This window comes from Marmota monax, unplaced genomic scaffold (genome assembly GCF_021218885.2).
Source record: "Marmota monax isolate L192 unplaced genomic scaffold, Marmota_monax_Labrador192_F-V1.1 WCK01_AAM20220418_F8-fsc00145, whole genome shotgun sequence".
NCBI classification, from domain to species: domain Eukaryota; kingdom Metazoa; phylum Chordata; class Mammalia; order Rodentia; family Sciuridae; genus Marmota; species Marmota monax.
In genome coordinates this window covers 4649996-4664027 of record NW_026695201.1, presented here as the reverse complement: position 1 = coordinate 4664027, position 14032 = coordinate 4649996, and the positions used below count along the sequence as shown (strand labels likewise).

Genomic DNA, 14032 nt, shown 5'->3' with positions numbered 1-14032 from the left:
AATCGCAGACAATTGAAAGAGAGAGAGAGAAGAATTGGAAAGAATAGATAAGTTGGGCAAATGCCTGCTTAGGATAAAAACTCTATTTCTGAGCCTGACAGTACCAGCAAGTCAGATATGAAGGCCACAGTGGCTGTATCCACTGGGAACTGAACCACAGTTCAAGTGCTAGTTCTGGATTTTTCAGGAATAATTTAAAATCCAAGTCTAACTTTCCATCCCAAAATTGTACAAACTACCCTGTGCATTTTATTTATTTGTTTGTTTATTTATTTATTTATACCAGGGGATTGAAACCAGGGGTGATTAACCCCTGGTTTAATGCTCAAAACTAAGATTAACCTCATTTCACATATGAAGGCACCAAGACCAAAATGGTTAATTTCCCAAAGTCTCACACTTAAGGCAGAGCCAGAATTTAACTCAGGTAATTCGACTCCAGGACTTATGCTGGTGGTACCCTTACCTAGGTCCAGTTTATACATTGCCTATAGAGCCAAAGTAAACTTGCACTTCGATAGCAGATAATCTCAATGCAAATAAAAGATTTCCTAATGGTCTAATTTCAGACATCAGAGAAATTGAATGATGAAAATACCTTGAGATATTTTGGGAGTTGCAGGGAGCCATCCTTGAAAACACATGAGGATCTTCTCTCAGCATGTAGCCAGGGAGATTTTAGGTTTAATCTTGGGAAACTATCCATGGCTCTCCCACGAAATAGATTGCCCAAGGCACATGACCTTTATCTTCACTCTGCTAGGACATTCTCTCATGGTCACTCAGGAGATGGGTGTAACCAGTTGGGAACTGGACAGCCCACCTTTTATGTTTTTTTGGAGAAGAACATTCTACGGAAGGCCTTTGATGTCCCCCGAAATAAATAAAGCAGGTTCAGGCTTCATTTTGCCAGAGTATAGAAGCTCCATCCCTATGATCAGCTTGCTCATCCAGACCTGCTTTTTGAAATTATTTTCTGTGTCCTGTGGGTTTTTTTTCTTTTATTGTTGTTCTATTTTTCCTAGCTTTTATTTTTCAGCCAGCCCATTCCACAGAGGGGAACCTCATTTCCATTGCCTGCACGGGACGCAGGTGAGAGGGAGTAGGGTTTTTATGAGCCTTTTCAAAGAACTGAATATGGTCCTAATGACCTGAGGTCAACAAGTTCATGTAAAGAAATGCTAAAATCAATGCAATTTTATTAGAAGCTTAATTGCCTATTTTGATTTTTATGACAATTTTCTAGTATCTGTGAACTTTTAGCTGGAAGAATTCATACAGGAGCAAGTTAGGATTGCACCTTAGATTTTAGGTTTAAGAGAAAGAAATAATCTAAAATGGTCATCCCTCTCCCCAGAACAATGGATTATGGGATCCAGAAACAAATCCAAATATATTAGAGAATATGATAAAAGTGGCATTTCAAATTAGTGGGAAAAGATAGTTTATTCAATAAACAATGCCAAGAAAATCAGTTAGGCATCTAATACCTCACCTCTGTCTGTTCACTAAAACAAAGTTTAGTAGGAACAAAAGTTAAATTGTTAAAACTGAAACCATGAGCTAGTCAGTCTTTAAACATTGAAATTTATGAAAATCTATCAAAATCATAAAGTCTAGAAGTATAAAGAGTAATAATTTGACTACATATTGAAAACATAGCTGGTGCATGCCTATAATCCCAGCCACTTGGAAGACTGAGGCAGGGGAATTGAAAATTTGAGGCCAGCCTGGGCAATTTAATGAGAACCTATCTCAAAATAAAAAGGATTGGGCATGTAGCTCAGTGGTAGAATACCTGTAGGTTCAATCTCCAGTACCTGCCCCCTTCAAATGTCCATAGCAAAAAAAAAAAAAAAAAAAGTCCCAAAGAAAACAAAAGTAACAAACTGGGATAAATGGTTGCATCATGTCTGGGAAAGGGCTAGTTTCCCTAATATATAAAGAATTCAAACAGATTAATAACAATGATTGACAGTCTAATCACAAATGACAAAAGACATGAAAAGCCATTTTTATAATCCCAGCAACTCAGAAAACTGAAACAAGATGATCATAAGCTTGAAGCTAGCCTCAGCAACTTAGCAAGACCCTGAGCAACTTAGTGAGACCCTGTCTCAAAACAAAAAATAAAAAGGACTGGGAAGGTAGCTCAGTGGTGGAGTACCCCTGGGTTCAGTCTCCAGTACAAAAAAAAACAAAAACAACAACAACAACAACAACAAAAACAACCAAAAACCAGCTGGCAGCTGGGCACAGTGTCACATGCCTGTAATCCCAGAGGCTTGGGAAATGAAGCAGGAGGATCTCAAGTTCAAAGCCAGCCTCAGCAACTTAGTGAGTGTCAAAGCAACTTAGTGAGACCCTGTCTGAAAATAAAAATAAAAAGGGCTGGGGATGTGGCTCAGTGGTTAAGTGCCTCTGGGTTCAATCCCCATTATTAAAAACAAAACAAAACAAAAAACAGAAAAGTAAGTAGGCACTTATTATGCACTGTCAGAACAAACTGACGTAATATTTTTGAGTGATAATTTTAAGTACCTACCAATAATTTAAATGCACAAAGCTTTGACTTTGCAATGTACTTTTATAAATTAATCTCATATATTATATATCTTCATAAAGATACATAGTATATATGACCTTAGAGATATAGGTGTACATACAGTTTTCATTGCAGCAATGTTTGCAACAGCAGATAACTTAAATGGTCACTTGTATGGGTCTGAATAAGTGGTGGCATATCACAAGTGGAGTACTATACTGTCATGAAACATAGCCCCCAAGATACTCAAAAGCAAATCACAAAGCATTGCAAACAATTTGCTCTCATAATTGTTTGAATGCATAAAATATCTCTGGAAGAAAACACAAAATATTGACAGTAATTGCCTCTGAGGAGCACAACTGGAAGTTGAAGTCAGATGAAGGTTTGTTTTTTCATCATTTTCTTATAAACATGGGATTCTTCCCCCATGTACAAGCATATTACTTTTTCAATTAAACAAAAACTAGCAACTTTAGACTCTGCAGAGTTCCCACTAGATGCAGCCTCCTGATCATGAACTTTTCAGTATTTGGAACCACGAGCCAAATAAAAAAAAATTTTTTTTGAATGCTAGGGATCAAAGCCAGAGCCTCCTGCATGCTAGGTAGACACTCTACCATTAGGCTATATCCCTACCCCATCCCTCTTTTAAAATTTTATTTTGAGACAGGGTTTTGCTAGGTTGCCCAGGCAACCTTTTTTCTTTATAAGTTAAAAAAACAAGAACACAGTCATCCCATATCATTATATTCCTATCAGAAAAGCAGGTGAAAACATATCAGCTGAAGACAGAAATTCCAAGAGAAATGATACTTGCGTAACTATCATTGTGACTTTAAAGTCCAAAATGGATATTCTAGAGCAAAGACAGTTTTGGGTCCTTAAATAACTCCCATCTCTTCCATCACTCTTGAGACTAATGAGAACAATAGGGACTAAAGACTCAAGTCCTCTTTCCAGACTTCACATTATCCAGCTGGTAACTGTCAGAATCTAGGAAACGAGTTATTTTTTACCTTCTCTAAAAGTGTGAGGAATGTTCTTACACTTGAATTGGTTGGGATAAGGACTTTGGGAGAAAGAGAATAAAAGGATGACAATTAATTATACCTTATAGTGCTTCCCTTGTCTCACTTACCTATTTCTTTGGACAATTTATTTTCAAAGTTGGGAGCAAACACAGAGAATCTTGTGCTCATTAGGCAAGTATTTTATCACTAAGGTATACCCCGCAATCTGGAGATCACTTATTTCTTTTATCTTAACAGCTTATATGTAGACAATTGACAAAGCACAGTTCCACTTCCTCATTAGTTCTCGTAACAACCCAGTAGATGAGTATTTTAAAATCAATCTAGATGAGCCTCAGAGGGTTGGTTGCCTAGTCCTATGGACTTTCTGTCATCATCCCTGCTCAATCTCCCTGCACAAGGCTCCAGATCTTACATTATCCTAGCCATTGCTAAGCATCTGTGCTCTTAAGTTCTGTTACTCGAGAGTGACAGAGAGACAAGAGTCATTTAAGGACTACAGACAAGATGTAATTTTCCTTTTGGGAACAAATTTGAGTCAGTCATTTTTTTAGACATTGTTTCTTTGTTATGCAACCTGAGAAAATGAAATAGTGGGCCCTATAAACAGTATCTCACCAGTATTGAGTATGCACCATGATAGCACATTATCTAGAACGTGTGAGGCACTGGGTTCAATCCTCAGCACACGTTAATTAATTAATTAATAGAATTAATTAATTATTAATGATAATAAAGGTATTGTGTTCACCAAAAAAAAAAAAAAAAAAGACTAGACACATTACTCACTTTATCTCACTTACCTATTAAACCCAGGCCCTTCACCACCACAATAGATATTTAGTGAAGGGAAGCCAGCTGCTTAATGCCATATAGCTTCTATGTTCCCATGTCAAACAAAGATTCAAACCCCAGTTTCTAGCTCTACAGTCTGTAGTATATTGTGCTACATTGCCCAACAAACACAGCTCTTGGGATTCCATGGTTTGTTAAAGTTTTTAGAAATACCCAACACAACACGGGAAGTTCTTAAGCAGGGGTAAGTTATGTTAGAGAGGGGAGGGTGGGAGGTGGGTCTGCTATCCAGCTAATTTTCTCATGTTTACAGTGCCTCACTTCTCTAAAATGAAACTAAGTTTCAGAGAGAAATATGGGGGCAATGTGAGCCAATGAAGTAACAGGCTGACTGGAAGGTAGTCCAAGAAGTTCTGCCTTCTGAGGTTGCCAGGCAACAACACATGTAAACAGTACAGGATCATGGCCACCAACTACAGTGCCAATCAGGTAAGTTCTTTCTCCACTTCTCTAACATTAAATTTTGCCTTCCCAATTCTATCTTTGGCCTGGCTTCTCCCATAGGATTCTGATTTTTGAACAGACAGCTGACAGTGGGCTGATTGGGAGGGTCCAGAGATAAGCAAAAGGTGTCTCTGGGTTCAATTTGTAAGATGTAAACCAGAGGTCAGAATTCTTTTCAGTAACAGGTCAGAAAGTAAATATTTTAGGCTTTGCTGCCAAGTAGCAAAGTCAAGAATATTATGTAGACACTTATATAAGAGAAATACTTCTCTGTAAAATTTTTAGCAAAATTCAAAACATAAAAACTGAGCACATCTTTTTTTTTTTTTCTAATACTAATAAAAAATGGAATTCTTTCAGGGTGAGAAAAAATTGGTATTCATAGTGTTCCATTTTGGCAAATCAATTGCAAACATTTATCTAAATCATTCTTAGCTCTCAGGCCATCCCAATACAGGTAGTGATGTGGATTTAGCCCATAAGCCATAGTTCACCAACTCTTGGTCAGCACTGCTCAATAAAAGAGTGGGAGTCACAAATATAATTTCAAATTTTCTAGTAGCTACATGAAAATTAAAATTAATTTCAGTGTTGTAATTTAACCCAATTTAAATCTAAAATATTTGAACATCTAATCAGTATTTTTAAGTTATATTCAGATATTTTATTGTACTATGTCTTCAAAGTCCTTTATATTTAAAAAGCTCTCGATTTGGACTACTCATATTTCAAGTGCTCAATAGCTACTTGTGGCAAGCCCTTAGTTTTAAAATCTAAAGAACTATGTTTAATGCTGGGCATGATGGCATATGCCTCTAATCCCAGCAATTCAGGAGGGGCCTATTCATCATTTCCTAGGTTTGGGACTTGTTTTTCTTTTTAAAGCCATGCTGAGGATTGAACACAGGACCTCCCACATGCTAAACAATCCCTCTCCGGCTAAGCCTATATCAGCCCAAGCTTGGAAACTTTTAACTTGATACAAATTCTCATTTGTCTCTACAGTATGAAAAAGCTTTCTCACCTAAGATTCTGCAGAACTGGTCTCCTGCCAAACCAACAAAAGAGGTATACCATGTTTGTTATGATCCTTTACATTATGCTCTCTGTAATCCTATCACCCCTTTTTAGTCTTCTCTAAACTTCCTGTCCTCTACTCCCCAGACTCTAGTTCAAGCTCCTCAGATATATCCTCCCTCTATTGTACTATTAAGCATTTCTCTCTTCCACCTCTACCCCAGAAAATCTCTTCCCATGAAGGCTACACCCAGATTATCGCCAATGATCGTGGTCATCTGTTGCCTTCAGTGCCCCGTTCCAAGGTAAGATACCCATCTCCATTCTTATCAAGAAAGGTTAAAGAACTGAGGCATAGAACTGGGAGACTGCAGGCACTCTCTTAAGAAATTAAAGTTCAATCTAATTCATGTTTTGAGTATGCCAAACTCCCAGCTACTTTATCTAATAGGAAAGAGTTGTGCTTAGCATACGAATCTATAAACAGATGAATGAACTGTATAAACAAATGTCCTTGGGTGATGATACTTGGGGGACTCTTGATCCTCTTAGCCTAAGGATGCAGAATTTAGAAGGAAAATGTTGAAAAAAATTCCTAATTGAGGGAGAGGGAAAAGGCAGGGGAGGGATTATGCTTTTAGCCTTGTTTCATTACCATGCACTCCCTAAGGAAGAAAGAATGGAGAGAAGACAAACAAAGGTCCTACCCATAGGAATTTACAGGCAGTGAGAAGCCCTGAAGAATCCCTTTTCCTTTTAGGTAAGTCCCTGGGGTACTTTCATGGGCACCTGGCAAATGCCTCAGAAGATACCCCCTGCTCGAGTGACCTTGACTTCCCGAACAACTGCTGGTGCTGCCTCCCTCACTGAATGGATACAGAAAAATCCTGATTTACTCAAGGCCTGTAATGGGTTGCGTCCTGAAATCTTAGGCAAGGTATTTATTCTTTCTACCTAACCCGAAATCCCATCACCTCCAACCTCAAAAAATGTCTATTGTTATGCCAACATTGTCCCAGCAGGGGGAACTCTAACCATTCTATCTTGTTTAGTCCCTAATCACTTTCTGAGGCCTGAAGGGATGAACTGTGGACTTATTACCAGCCTCTCAACATAATAGAAAATAATCTAATCTCAAGGGGAGGTTAGGAGAACCAAATTTTTATTTGAAACCTACCAAGCATGGTGGTGCAGCTACAGGGGAGGCTGAGACAGGAGAACTGCAGTTGAAGTCCTATCTGGGCAATTTAGCAAGACTGTCTCAAAATAAAAATAAAAAGAACTGGGAATGTAGCTCAGTGGTAAAGCACTCTTGGGTTCAATCCCTAATGCGTGTGTACACAGACGCACACACAATCAGAAACCCAACTTTCTGCCCATGGTAGGGGAATAAGGGAGTCAGGATTCTGAGGTGGACTGGGAATATTCTGGGCCTCACCAGAAACATGTCTGTTCTATTCTCCTCTTAACAGCCCAATGATCCAGAGAGTCAGAAGAAACTCAGGAAGAAGTCTATGACAAAGACTGTACAACAAGTACCAAGTCCAACCATAATTCCAAACTTTATAGCTACCAATCCTAATTCCCCAGATCAACCCCATAGCCCACATCCCTCTGCAGGTCATACTCCAGGTCCCCAAAGCCCAGTTAACTCTTTTAATAGTCCACCTAGAAGTGCAGGTGTGCTGGAACACTGAGATAGCTGAGATACAGAAATATACTTAGAAATCTGCCTAGAGATTGAGTAAAGTAACCAAAAGCACCTAGTCCAAAATGTGGAACAGAGAAATTTAAGACTGGAGTAAAGGCAAATTTAAATAATAAATATTGTTTGTTGAATCTTTTACTGATTTGGATTTTCTCTCTTTTTTTTTCCCCCTTATGGTGCTAGGGATTGAGTCCAGGGCATCTCAGATGCTAAGCAAGGCCTCTACCAAATAGCTACATGCCCAGGCCCAGGCAGTATGGCTGCCTCATGTAACCCATAATTAGGAAGGTTGAAAGTAGAGGTGAAAAAAAATTTACAATGGTTTGGGGTGCAAACATTTCCACAAGACTGAGTTAGTTATACTCAGAAATGACCAAGAGAAAACTGGCTTAATTTTATAGCAAAAGGGAAGAACCTCAAAAAATCCATTCTTGCCCTTCATTTTTCATTCTACTTCAAAATCTGAAGTAAAATATATAGAGAGTATGTTTCAAGAAGGTGTCAAGGAAAGATATGGAGGGGCTGAGGGTATATCCCAGTGGCAGAGTGCTTGCCTAACATGTGAGACCCTGGGTTCACCACAACTAGAAACAACAAAAAAGGGTATAGAAATCCAAAGTAGAAGACATTATCCTTATCTAAGCAAAATTATACAGTTTGGAAACTTAAGTATGGAAATGATTAGAAGACACAAGAAAAATAAAATGAGGGAGCAAGAACAAATTTATGGTTGAAAAACAATCATGATGTCCTACTACTCGACTCTTAAATAACTGGACTGGTGACAAGCCACCAAAAAATTCCAAGAAGTAGAGGCTAGGGATGTTGCTTAGTGGTAGAGCACTTACCTAGCATGTCCAAGGCTCTGGGTTCTATTCCCAGTATTGAAAAATGAAAGTCAAAAAGCCTCCGATCCATTTTGCAGATTCCAACATGCTTATCATTGACCCTGTTCTGCATCTTCCTGGCTGTTAAATTTAATGCCCTTGTCAATCCTTCCCCAGTTCCAAAGCCAAATCATTCCCTCATGAATACTCGTACCTCACTCAAAGGACAAAGTAGACGTGAGCTGGATTAAGCTGGAGGAAAGCTGCAAGACTTCCCAGAGCAAGGCTAGCAAAAAGGGGAAGTGATCATTACTTAGATGGAAGACTGGGAACTGGGAGAGAAACTGTTAAGGTAGCAGTTTTCACTGTCTTAAGACTTTCCTATCCAACTGACACCAGTTAGAGGTCACTGTTACTCCTCTCCTACCCTCAGGTTTAACTAGTTGGCCAACAAGAACCATCTCTTTCCAGGCAGTGACAAAAGCTTGTAGTATCAGTTACTTGCAGGCCAAGGCAGGAGGATCCCAAGTTCAAAAACTAGCCTCAGCAATTTAACAAGGCTCTAAGCAACTTAGCAAGACCCTGTCTCAAAATAAAAAGGGATGGGGATGTGTCTCATTGGTTGAATGCCCCTGGGTTCAGTCCCTAGTACCAAAAACAAACAAGACAAAACAAAACCCCAAAATTTGCAGACTATCAAAACAGTACTTCTGCCAAGGGATTTAGGGGCCAAAGGCCAGACCTATATGGGTTATAAAAGCATTAAATTTAACCATTTTATATATATATATGTATATATATATATATATATATATATGGGGGGCCCCTCAGATTTCAATACCCTCTTGACCCCCTAAATCTTAGGTCATCATCCCTTAGCTGGTCCTGTGGTGGGATAATTTGCTTAACTGTAATATGAGGCATATAATTCTCAATAGGATTTTGGAGCCTTTAATAACCTAAAAGTTCTGCACATGCTTAGCTTCTTTTCCTTTTCTGTGGAGGCTTCTCTGTGATATTTGAATCTCTGGCTAATCAGATTTTCAATCCATGAAAATTTCTAAGTGGTCAGTTGTAGGGTCCCTCCTGGGAAAATTCACTAGCGGGTATAAATGCCTGAGACCTGAGGGAGGTAAAGGAAAAGTAATTCTCTTGGTTTTCTTAGATTTCAAGGAGAGTCAGAGATAAAATGAGTGTTTTAATTCAGTTTCAGAAAAAGATAATACATGAACTTGGATTAGAAAACATGACATTAAAAGGTTTGCTTTTCCAGAAATGCAAAAACAAAACAAAACAAAAACCTTCATTGCAGTTGATGATAATTTTCTTGATCTTCCTCTTGCTATATATCTTCTTCCCGAAATATCTACTCCAAGAACCAACTCACCCTCTTTATCTCCATGTAGCTGGGCCTGGATAATTCTCTACTCCTACCTATCTCCTTTCAGTCACACTGTGTGGGTGCTAAAGGCCCTGGGCTCTGACCAATGAACAGAACTGTCCTTTAAGCCAGCAACCCACAGGCAGTGGCACCCAAAGCCTCACCCCCAGTTCCCAGGGCACAGGCTACAGAGCTGGCATTGTTTCTACTGTCTTGGGAAGAAGGAGCCAAACGCTGACCCTCAGCACAAATCAAAGTCCAACATGGAAAGAGAATAAGGGCTCCTTGGCTCAGTGTAGGCTGTGAGCTGTGGGCAGGAAAAGGGAGTTTTTGCAGCCACTCCATCATTAGAAACAAGGGGAAAACTGGACCTTTTTCTACTATTGTGGTTCTACAAGCTACAAAGGGATCTGCAAGCACAAAAGGATTTAAACACATTAGGAGAATTGTTCACTGGAGATAAGAGTGACTGACAAACAGGAAAGTAAATCAATGTAATAATTTGTAGGAAGATGATGCTGGGATCTTCAGTTCTTCACATGGCTGCCAGCCCCAGAGAGGACAATACAGTAAGAACTAAGACGACCACTCCAGACTGGTAGAGTTGGGTAATCTTCAGGCCTTTTCCTAGGTCCCACATCTGTAGAAAAAGGAAAACAAAATTAAAAAAAAAAAAAAAAATCCCCCCCTCCCCTAGTACCCAAGAACCTGGTCACAGCAACTTTCTCAAAAACAAATTATCTATTGGAATAGGCACCTCCTTTCCGCGTGAGGAAAAGCACTTACATCTTAAGGTTTGACCTTTACTCTTCTCAATATGGTACTTAACATCCACTTATCCCAATGACAGAAAATCAAGTCCCACTGTGTGGTGGTAGTAAAAAGAGTATTCTCTAGAACTGCCAGCGAACCTTCATACAAAAGCTTCCACACAGAACAGATAAACCTTTTCTCCTGTCAACATACGTAGACCACATAGACCAGTGTTTACTGAACTGTGTTTCTCCACAACTTGTTCTGCATAATGTTGTAAGGCATTATATTGAGTGGGGGGAAGTTCCATGGTCATATAAACCTGACAAACATTTAACTGAAAGACTCTCAATTTATTAATGTGTACCGTTAATCTTGAAAAGGGGATACAATATTCATGTACGGTCAATCACAAAATTCCTTGTTAGAACATCTATCAGAGTATTAGTATTTTAAAGAATACTCTGGGATCTAAAATACTGTTTTTCAATTTTGTTTTGACTATGACTCCACTAATATCTTCCAAATTGGAACCAGGTAGAACTCTGTGTATAATATACCAAAAGTTCATGAAACAACAAATATTTACCCACACTAATGTGTACTGCATTTTATATTTTCTATTTTTGGTGGCAGTAACTCACTAAATTTTCTACCCACTGGGTTGAAACCACACTTTAAAAAACACTAGTCTAAGTTGGGCACAGTGGCACACTCCTGTAATCCCAATGAGGCAGGAGGATTCAAGTTCAAGGATAGCCTCAACAATTTAGTGAGGCCCTTGGCAATTTAGTGAGCCCCTACTCAAAAGAAAAAAGACTAGGGATGTGACTCAGTGGTAAAGTGCTCCTGGATTAAATCCCCAGTACCTAAATAAATAAATATATGAGTTTAGATTCTTGTACTCTAGGGATATTAACATATTACACTCTAAATTACTATAAGAGCCCCTGGGGAAAAAAGTAAGTTTGCCCACAGTCTGAATTTTATAGACTCATACAAAATTGATTAAATTGGAGTCACTTTGGGGAAAAATTGTAGAGAGACCCAGGAAAAAAAAAAAAAAAACAAGGTGAAAACATTCCTTTACCTACACCCCCAATTATGTTCTACCTAAACCAGATTAGGAGTCAAGCAGATTACACAGTATCTGTAAGCTGTTTTGCTTACAGAGGCACAGTTATGAGTCCTACTGGGTGGTAGGTAGTAGGAAGGATATTCTCTACGATGTTCCTACTCTTTGACATCAATATCTTTCTTCATTCCCCCATTAGATCTTCCAACAAGGCAAATACCAAGCTCAGAGGCCAAACACTTAACACTGCCACAGGAAATAGTTTAAATGATGAATCATACTCAGAGCTAGTACTTTTTAGAAGAAAAATTTTAAATTTAAAGGCTTAAGAAAAGCCTTTAGGCCAGGTACAATAGCACATGCCTGTAATCCCAGTGGCTTGGGAGGCTGAGGCAGGAGGACTGCAAGTTCAAAGCCAGCCTCAGCAACTTAGTGAGGCCCTAAGCAATTTAGCGAGACTCTGTCTCAAAATAAAAAAGGGCTGGAGATGTGGCTCAGTGGTTGAGCACCCCTGGGTTCAATTCCCAGTACAAAGAAGAAAAAAAAAAAAAAGAAAGAAAGAAAAATGAAAAACCTTTAGGTTCATACATCTCTTACCAAAAAAATTCCTCTAATATGCAGGAACCAGGGCAGAAAAATCCTGAGTTCGGAAATTCTGTAAAACCTCTCTCCTTGTAACAGTGGTCCACTTTATGCTTTGAATATAGCCCTTGCTGCTCTGCCATTGTAACTTATTTTTAAAATTGTTTCTTTCTCTTCCTCTCACCCTGCTCCTCCCTAATCTCAGGGGAAACAGAATTACCTTTCTTCCCCATCCCAGGCAGTTATCTGTCCCTGAGTACCTACCCACTATAGGAACAAAGTAATCCAGACTTTGGGGATGGTACCAGAAGATCTCAAAAATGACTGTCTCCCAAATGAACAAGTGAATTACAACTCCAGACAGAGAACACATGGAATGCATCCTTTGAATCACCACTTTAAAAGCCTCCTGTTCCTGGTGATGGGCAGAATCACAGCCTTTGGAACAGGAGTCCCCTATGTTTCTCCTTTGCTAGCAAAGCAATAGACCTTTTTCCTTTTTCTCAAAACTGTGTCCTCATTACTGGATTGGTATCAGACACAAGAACTGAGCTTTTGGCAACATCCCTTCCCTCTCCTTCTCACCAGGATGTGGATGGAGGAAGCTGATCAGGGATTTTCTTTAGAGAGCTTTGTTCCTTGGAATAAGAAGTCATTAATGGAAATGCCCTTCCTCCCCACTAACTTTCCCTCAGGGAAGTGAAAAGTCATTTTAAATCAAACCAAACACTACCCTAGGGGACAGTTAATAGATACATTTAATTTAATAGGTCATTAAGTCTGTTTTATTTTTTAATTTTTTATTTTATTCCATTGAACCACCTATACGAAATCTGACAAGTGCTGCATCTCTCTAAGGCTCTAATGTGGAAGGCAAAAGCATCTACCTGACACTTGGCTCAGGTTTAAATGTAATGGAAAACCAGATTTTTTATTGTTTTGTGGTACTACGGAATGGACCCAGGTCATTCTGCAACTGAGCATTACATCCCTAGTTGTTTTTATTTTTTATTTTGACATAGGGACTTGCTAAATTGTACAGGTTGGCTTTGAACTTGCAATCCTTCTGCCTTGGCCTCCAGAGGAGATGGAATTACAGGTGAAAAGAAAATTTTAATTGTCTTTTTGGGGAAGGACACAAGACTAGGAGTAGGGAGACTGACTTAAAAAGCTTAATTCCTGTATTTATTGATTATTTTGGGCATTGGGCATTGATTGGGGTTCTCTACTACTGAGCTAGATCCCCAGTACTTTCTATTTTTTTTTTATTTTGAGATAGGGTCTTGCAAAGTTGCTGAGGCTGGCCTCAAACTTGCGATCCTTCTGCTTCAACTCCCTAAATTGCTGGGATTACAGGTATGCACCATTGCACCCAACCCCCTTCATTTTCTTCATGAGAAGGACAGAAACACCTGTTCTGAATTGACACCAAGGCCATATAGGAGGCAACAGGAACAGTCTACAGTCCACTAATAAAAGATTCCTAAACCCAAGATAAAAATCTGGGATCCATGGCACCCAGTTTCTGTTAAAGTTGCCCCTTCTCTATAATCACTCAAAAGCAACAAAAACAGTTAATATAATTTAATGTCAAGCTAACAAAAGCTAATATAAAAAGACTTGTCACTTTGTGTTGACAGGAATGGTAAACTGAAAGCAGCAACCATGTTCACTTAACTTATAATTGACATCCCCGGTATTTTGAACAGTGCTCGGCACCTAACAGGTACCAATTCATATTTATATAATAAATATGCTCCTATGCCAGATGAATGATTTGGCTTCAGGAGTCTCTTTTAATTATATTTTTC

General features: G+C 38.9%; 2 protein-coding genes across 2 annotated transcripts in view; one reads left to right on the top strand and one right to left on the bottom strand.

Moving 5' to 3' along the window:
- Window positions 1-4800: 4800 nt before the first annotated feature.
- Cfap126 (cilia and flagella associated protein 126) lies at window positions 4801-7741 on the top strand. The gene is made up of 5 exons (XM_046428994.2): window positions 4801-4863; window positions 5884-5946; window positions 6120-6200; window positions 6656-6832; window positions 7368-7741. The coding sequence occupies exons 1-5, from the start codon at window positions 4837-4839 to the stop codon at window positions 7590-7592; spliced, it is 573 nt and encodes a 190-aa protein (XP_046284950.1). The 5' UTR covers window positions 4801-4836; the 3' UTR covers window positions 7593-7741.
- A 1874-nt stretch (window positions 7742-9615) lies between these two features.
- The window catches only part of Sdhc (succinate dehydrogenase complex subunit C), a 41134-nt gene continuing 36717 nt past the window's right edge, over window positions 9616-14032 (bottom strand). Inside the window, exon 6 of the mRNA XM_046428997.2 lies at window positions 9616-10451. Coding sequence (XP_046284953.1) covers window positions 10347-10451 — 105 coding nt within the window. The 3' untranslated portion in view covers window positions 9616-10346. The remainder of the gene's footprint in view (window positions 10452-14032) is intronic.

Bases quoted from the DNA above. Each gene is read 5' to 3' on its own strand.
- Cfap126 (XM_046428994.2), top strand. From the start codon at position 4,837: ATGGCCACCAACTACAGTGCCAATCAG. The intron at 4,864-5,883 runs GTAAGTTCTTTC...TTGTCTCTACAG, and splicing joins CCAACTACAGTGCCAATCAG to TATGAAAAAGCTTTCTCACC. The intron at 6,833-7,367 runs GTATTTATTCTT...TCCTCTTAACAG, and splicing joins GTCCTGAAATCTTAGGCAAG to CCCAATGATCCAGAGAGTCA.